This window comes from Asterias rubens, chromosome 17, assembly GCF_902459465.1.
Source record: "Asterias rubens chromosome 17, eAstRub1.3, whole genome shotgun sequence".
Lineage (NCBI taxonomy): Eukaryota > Metazoa > Echinodermata > Asteroidea > Forcipulatida > Asteriidae > Asterias > Asterias rubens.
In genome coordinates, this window is record NC_047078.1 from 12,988,169 (window position 1) to 12,995,905 (window position 7,737).

General features: G+C 39.6%; 1 protein-coding gene across 1 annotated transcript; it reads left to right on the plus strand.

Annotated features, from left to right (window-relative positions):
* Positions 1–654: 654 nt before the first annotated feature.
* On the plus strand, positions 655–7,472 carry LOC117301292 (transmembrane protein 218-like). The gene is made up of 4 exons (XM_033785179.1): positions 655–718; positions 1,918–2,054; positions 5,296–5,395; positions 6,578–7,472. The coding sequence occupies exons 2-4, from the start codon at positions 1,945–1,947 to the stop codon at positions 6,716–6,718; spliced, it is 351 nt and encodes a 116-aa protein (XP_033641070.1). The 5' UTR covers positions 655–718; positions 1,918–1,944; the 3' UTR covers positions 6,719–7,472.
* Positions 7,473–7,737: the final 265 nt, after the last annotated feature.

The window sequence follows — 7,737 nt, forward strand, 5'->3', positions numbered from 1 at the left end:
ATGCAGACCGTTAGTGTAACGTGACTATACTAATGATTTGCATAATGCGAATAATTAGTCTTAAAGACAGATGGCAAAAATGAAAGGCTCCTTCTTCCCATACACCATCCGCCTGGGAATTCAATGCCCAAGCAAGTTACTGAGTCACTAACTCTGGAGTTCTTCAAGACCAGACTGAACGGTGTCACCTTCAGTTAAGTATCCATCCATCCCCCCACACAAAATGCTTTTACTTGCACAGTAAGCGTATCTTTTTATGCTTTGAGTTTATGTCTGCACCTGCTAGTTTGCACCTTAACCAATGTGCGAGTATACTCCAGAGGAGGTTTCTGCACAGTATAGGAAGATGATGATAATGATAATTTCAGTCCGAGTTCCGCATCTTGCGCCTTTTCGGCGCGTAGGGGGAGTCCTATGATAAACAACTCATGCATCAATCGCAAACCACTTTGGAAGCGTCAAACATAACAATGAAGAGGGAAATTATTGACGACTTGATTCTAAGTACGAGAAGTCGACTAATATGAAGTATTTAACAATAATATATTAATATGAGGATGATTTACTTTCTTTTGCTCATGCGATCACTTTTATTGTTTTATAAGAGATTGGCAACCTTTCACCAGTTGGTGGCGCTACAGCAGCAGATTATTATTGCGATCCAAATTCCAAAATGAGTGGTCGATGAAAATGTAAACAACGAAAAGCAAAAAGGCTGGTAAGTGTTCCGTTATTTCTACCTCCATGTTTCCAATAGTAATAATGTTAATAAATAATAGTATTTTAGATTGCACAATGTGTTTTATTTTATATCAATTACTTTAGTTTGCAGGATGGGATAGGTCAAGTACAATAAAAAGGTGTTTCTTCCGTACCGTTGATTAGTCATTAGTTTTAAAATGATAGAGTTTGTTATTAAATTAGACTTAGACTTTATTAGATTTAGAGTTAGACTTTAGCCAGATTTAGAGTTACTAGTTAGACTCTGATATATCTCATGATCTGACTAGTTGTAATTTTTAGCAAGTTTAGTTTATTAAAAATCAGATTTGAAAGCCAATAATTATTTACACTTTTTATTTAATTTTTAATTTTTGTTATATTTTGCAAATTACCATGGTAATTTTTAAAATGAAATAAACAAATGTTTTGAATAAAATGATGACAACTGCTGGCTGTATAGTCATGTATACACAAAGTCTCACAGAACACTTGTAGTCACTGCAGATGTTTCTTCCATGTATGGCTTCACCGGGAAACCATACTTTCTTGTTTGCCTCAAAAACAGGAAAAACTCAAAACAAATGGGACCAGTTGAAATGATCTCCTTATTTGACAGAGCTGTTATAAATCCCATTGTACACACCTTCTAGAAATCTTCGTTCTAATAATGAAAATTTGTTTGTTATTCCACAAGTGATGTGATTCATAACTCAAATCTTACCTGCAACAAGCCACTAATTTCAACAGATTCACATTCTATGGCGGCATACATTTTTCTGCGGTGGGTTTTGGTCGTCATATATTACTCACAAGTCCATCATTTTCGTGAAATAATGCAGCTCCTAATGTTAAAAAGTTCCCGTTTTGATCGTTTTCTCACAGTGTTGTCTGTTGCCGTGCGTACGCGTATACATTCGCGTGCAAGATGGAAGACGCATGAATTCTTGGTCACCGTATCTTGACTGCACTACAAACCCCTCACTAAACATACAAAGTCGCCCCTTCTCAAAGCCACCCCTTACAAAGTCTTGTTCCCCCCACCCCCCTGACAAGAGAGCCGCCCCTCCCCCTAAAAAGTTGCTCCTCCTTCATTCACTAGTAAATTGGGTGATGAAGTTGAAGGAGTTACTTGTTTTTAAGTTGATTTGTTAAATTTCTGTAACAATGTTGTCCAATTTGATGTTTTTGTTGCAGAGTCGGACTAACACTGATTGAGACTTGATGATGGCACTGGTGTTTGGCATTGGTGTTGGTCTTTTTGTATTAAGCATCATATGGGGACTCTCATTGTTATTATGCATCATTCTATCCAGAGCAAAAGGCGCTGCAAAGTAAGTAATCATACTAATTCAAGTGACTGATAGTCTCTAATATTGAACCCTGTTGACTAGCATTGACTGATGTCTCTAATATTGAACCCTGTTGACTAGCATTGCCTGATGTCTCTAATATTGAACCCTGTTGACTAGCATTGACTGATGTCTCTAATATTGAACCCTGTTGACTAGCATTGACTGATGTCTCTAATATTGAACCCTGTTGACTAGCATTGACTGATGTCTCTAATATTGAACCCTGTTGACTAGCATTGACTGATGTCTCTAATATTGAACCCTGTTGACGAGCATTGCCTGAAGTCTCTAATATTGAACCCTGTTGACTAGCATTGCCTGATGTCTCTAATATTGAACCCTGTTGACTAGCATTGCCTGATGTCTCTAATATTGAACCCTGTTGACTAGCATTGCCTGATGTCTCTAATATTGAACCCTGTTGACTAGCATTGCCTGATGTCTCTAATATTGAACCCTGTTGACTAGCATTGCCTGATGTCTCTAATATTGAACCCTGTTGACTAGCATTGACTGATGTCTCTAATATTGAACCCTATTGACTAGCATTGACTGATGTCTCTAATATTGAACCCTGTTGACTAGCATTGACTGATGTCTCTAATATTGAACCCTGTTGACTAGCATTGCCTGATGTCTCTAATATTGAACCCTGTTGACTAGCATTGACTGATGTCTCTAATATTGAACCCTATTGACTAGCATTGACTGATGTCTCTAATATTGAACCCTGTTGACTAGCATTGCCTGATGTCTCTAATATTGAACCCTGTTGACTAGCATTGACTGATGTCTCTAATATTGAACCCTGTTGACTAGCATTGACTGATGTCTCTAATATTGAACCCTGTTGACTAGCATTGACTGATGTCTCTAATATTGAACCCTGTTGACTAGCATTGACTGATGTCTCTAATATTGAACCCTGTTGCGAGCATTGCCTGATGTCTCTAATATTGAACCCTGTTGACTAGCATTGCCTGATGTCTCTAATATTGAACCCTGTTGACAAGCATTGCCTGATGTCTCTAATATTGAACCCTGTTGACTAGCATTGCCTGATGTCTCTAATATTGAACCCTGTTGACTAGCATTGACTGATGTCTCTAATATTGAACCCTATTGACTAGCATTGACTGATGTCTCTAATATTGAACCCTGTTGACTAGCATTGCCTGATGTCTCTAATATTGAACCCTGTTGACTAGCATTGCCTGATGTCTCTAATATTGAACCCTGTTGACTAGCATTGACTGATGTCTCTAATATTGAACCCTGTTGACTAGCATTGCCTGATGTCTCTAATATTGAACCCTGTTGACTAGCATTGCCTGATGTCTCTAATATTGAACCCTGTTGACTAGCATTGCCTGATGTCTCTAATATTGAACCCTGTTGACTAGCATTGACTGATGTCTCTAATATTGAACCCTGTTGACTAGCATTGACTGATGTCTCTAATATTGAACCCTGTTGACTAGCATTGCCTGATGTCTCTAATATTGAACCCTGTTGACTATAATTGACTGATGTCTCTAATATTGAACCCTATTGACTAGCATTGACTGATGTCTCTAATATTGAACCCTGTTGACTAGCATTGACTGATGTCATTCATACTGAGCACTGGACTGCTAATGACTGGCATTGCCTAATGCCCCTTGTATTGAACTCTTGACTGGCATTACCTAATGACCCTTGTATTAAACTCTGTTGACTTGACTGACATTATACAAGTTTTTTACGCTGTGACAGGGTCCATGGTGTTTTGTACACCAAAGGGGGAAATGGCACTCTCGGCTTCGCTGGGTAACATTTCCCCCGAGGGCGTACAAAACCCAGAGTGGACCCCTATCCCAGCGTGCAACAATTATTTTGTTATACCTTGTAACATGATTATTCCTCTTCTCAAAATTCTGTTACCATCTTCAAACATTATTTTTGATGAGTATTCATAGTTTAATAAGCAGATGAACAGTTGTTCATAAGAAACAATTCTTCATTTCCCTCGAACCTGCAACAGTTTTGTACGAAGGCATACAAAAAACCAATATATGTTGGACTAACCAGACCTACCCTAAAAATACGTCCGACCCTGGGTATTTTTATTTTTTGAAGGGAAGAAATTTAATGATTAAAATCTATTTAAGAAATAAAAATAAAATAAATGTCATCAAGAGTTAAAATTACACTATTTGTTGTGTGTAGCCTTGTTTTCTTTTGGTATCGTGTATACTATTTGTTGCTGGGATGGGAAAAACCCTACCTACCCTATTTTGGGGGCCCGTAACGCCAACATAACATATATGTTCTTTTTATGCCTAAGCGCTAGAAATTTACCAATGGTGGGAACGATCAAGGTAATATACACCGGTTAACGAAACTCATGTTACCCGCTGCACTGTGCAGACGTGGTACATGCGTTTTTGTTGCACGTCACTTGATTGGTTCTGGACCAATCAAACTTCACAGTTTGTTACTGAAGTATAACATTGCCTGATGTCTCTCATAGTGAGCACTAATAACTGACGTTGCCTGATGTCTCTCATACTGAGCATTAATGACTGACGTTGCCTGATGTCTCTCATACTGAGCACTAATGACTGACATTGCCTGATGTCTCTCATACAAGCATTAATGACTGACGTTGCCTGATGTCTCTCATACTGAGCACTAATGACTGACATTGCGTGATGTCTTTCATACTGAGCACTAATTACTGACATTGCCTGATGTCTCTCATACTGAGCATTAATGACTGACATTGCCTTGGTTGGTGGCAGGCGCTGTTAACGGACCTCGCCTCCGGCTCGGTCCGTTAACAGCGCCAGCCACCAACCCGGTCATTACCACGCAGTGAAGACCAGGTACTCGCACTGTTATTCCCTAATTAATGACTGACATTTCCTAATGCCCCTTGTATTGAGCAGTGGTGAATAGGCTTTGCCTGATACATTGTACACGTGTGTGTTTTATGAGCACTTTTTAGACCTGCATTTTTTTATGTTTTCTAGTAATTATAAATGCTCTGTGCAAATTTTCTGAAACAATTAAAACACCTGAAGTAGTTCAATAAAAACCATTAAAACACCTGAAGTAGTTCAATAAAATTGATATCAGGTTTTTTCTTCTTGTGTAGGTTTTGCTTGAGAAAAAATTCTAACATAAGTTGTGATAATGGAATACAGTGAAAGTAATAAAATGCATTGTTTATTGACAGGTCTGGGGGTATAGCGATGATTGTTGTGGCTTCTTTGATCACAGTCATTCTTATCATCTATCCCAAAGAAGGACTTCAACCAGAACCAGTTGACAACAGGGTAAGATAACTCAAGTCTTCTTACACTAACCAAGCTTCATTTTTGCTGTATAGACTTAAGGCTCAGTCACATAGGCCCCTCGATAACGGAAACGTTATGAATACACCCCCTCGATTGGTTGAATAAGCGTGGACGTATTCTGTGCAGAGCAATTCAACCAACAGAATGCCTTCTCTTTGTGTCGTTATCGTTATCGCTCTCATTATCACTGCAGTGGGACCGGGCCTTAATTTGAGGAATACTGAATGAAAAAGGGTGTGCGTGTGAATAATAAAATGATGTGCACTGAATAAGGGATAAGCCAGTGAATTAAATTCATATTAAATCATTACAGGAATGTGTTAATAAGCCATTTGTGAGTTGGTTTTGAGTAAAGACACTGGACACTATTGGTAATTGTCAAAGAGCAGTCTTCTTACTTAGTGTATCTCAACATATGCATACAATAACAAACCGGTGAAAATTTGAGCTCAATTGGTCGTCCAAGTTTAAAGAAAAAAACACCCTTGTCACACAAAGTGGTGGGCTTTCAGACGCTTGATTTCGAGACTTCAAATTCTAAATCTGAGATCTCGAAATCAAATTCGTGGAAAATTACTCTCGAAAACTACGTCACTTCAGAGGGAGCTGTTTCTCACAATGTTTTATACTATCATCCTCTCCCCATTACTCGTTACCAAGTAAGGTTTATGCTATTTTGTGTAATTACCAATAGTGTCCACTGCCTTTAAGGTTTGGTGCGACAGTCACAATAAGTTATCGCTTAAATTTGAAAACTTCAGACTTCAGAGACAGTTGCTATGTCAAATGTTTTGGGGCAAGCTTTTGTATAGCAACCTCCAGATGAGCAGACCCTGGTACCACTGTGCCATACACATCCATTCAGAATCATGTATAGTTTTGTCGCCTCTTATGTAACTGTCTCATTAGTCTGAAGAATTCAAATTAGGTCACCTTAAGGTGGTAACTTGTGACTAAGCAAGTCATTGTACCAGGCAGTAATAAAATCTAACTTGCAAGTGGTGCATTGGTCGGATAACAATATTATTTGTAAAAAAATGGATGAATGTTTAATAAGCAGAATAACAGTATTCATTATAAATCATTGGATGCAGCCAATAAAACAAGATATGATTTATAAGAAGCTCAACCATAACATTGTTCTTATGCTCTTTATATCAGATCACAGACGGCATGTTCTGGACAAGGGTAGTTATCCTGAGCATGCTTAGTGTGTTTGCACTACTCAGTCTCGTCTTTATGTTTATATTTCATTGGACTGAACCAATTTATGCAAAGCACATCAAAACAAAGCGATTCTGAACTGAACAGAACATTTATTGGACCATCTCACTGCAAACAAGTGTTGTCCACAATCGTATCACCTGGAACAATGACATCACTGTGTGAAGGAGTCACTGTTTGACTGGAATCCATTCCAAGCAGTGATGTCAACAGTCGTGTCACCTGGAGCAATGACATCACTGTGTGAAAGTGTCACCGAAGAGCCCACCCCAAGCAGTGATGTCAACAATCGTGCCACCTGGAACAATAACATCACTGTGTGAAGGAGTCACTGAAGAACCCACCCCAAGCAGTGATGTCATCAATCGTGTCACCTGGAACAATGACATCACTGTGTGAAGGAGTCACTGAAGAGCCCACCCCATGCAGTGATGTCAACAATCGTGTCACCTGGAACAATGACATCACTGTGTGAAGGAGTCACTGAAGAGCCCACCCCATGCAGTGATGTCAACAATCGTGTCACCTGGAACAATGACATCACTGTGTGAAGGAGTCACTGAAGAGCCCACCCCATGCAGTGATGTCAACAATCGTGTCACCTGGAACAATGACATCACTGTGTGAAGGAGTCACTGAAGAGCCCACCCCATGCAGTGATGTCAACAATAGTGTCACCTGGAACAATGACATCACTGTGTGAAGGAGTCACTGAAGAGCCCACCCCAAGCAGTGATGTCATCAATCGTGTCACCTGGAACAATGACATCACTGTGTGAAGGAGTCACTGAAGAGCCCACCCCAGACAGTGATGTCAACAATCGTGTCACCTGGAACAATGACATCACTGTGTGAAGGAGTCACTGTTTGACTGGAATCCGATCCAAGCAGTGATGTCAACAATCGTGTCACCTGGAACAATGACATCACTGTGTGAAGGAGTCACTGTTTGACTGGAACCTATCACAAGCAGTGATGTCATCAGTCATGTCACCTGTCGCCTGGAACAGTGACATCACTGTGTGAAGAAGTCACTGTTTGACTGGAATCCGATCCAAGCAGTGATGTCAACAATCGTGTCACCTGGAGCAATGACA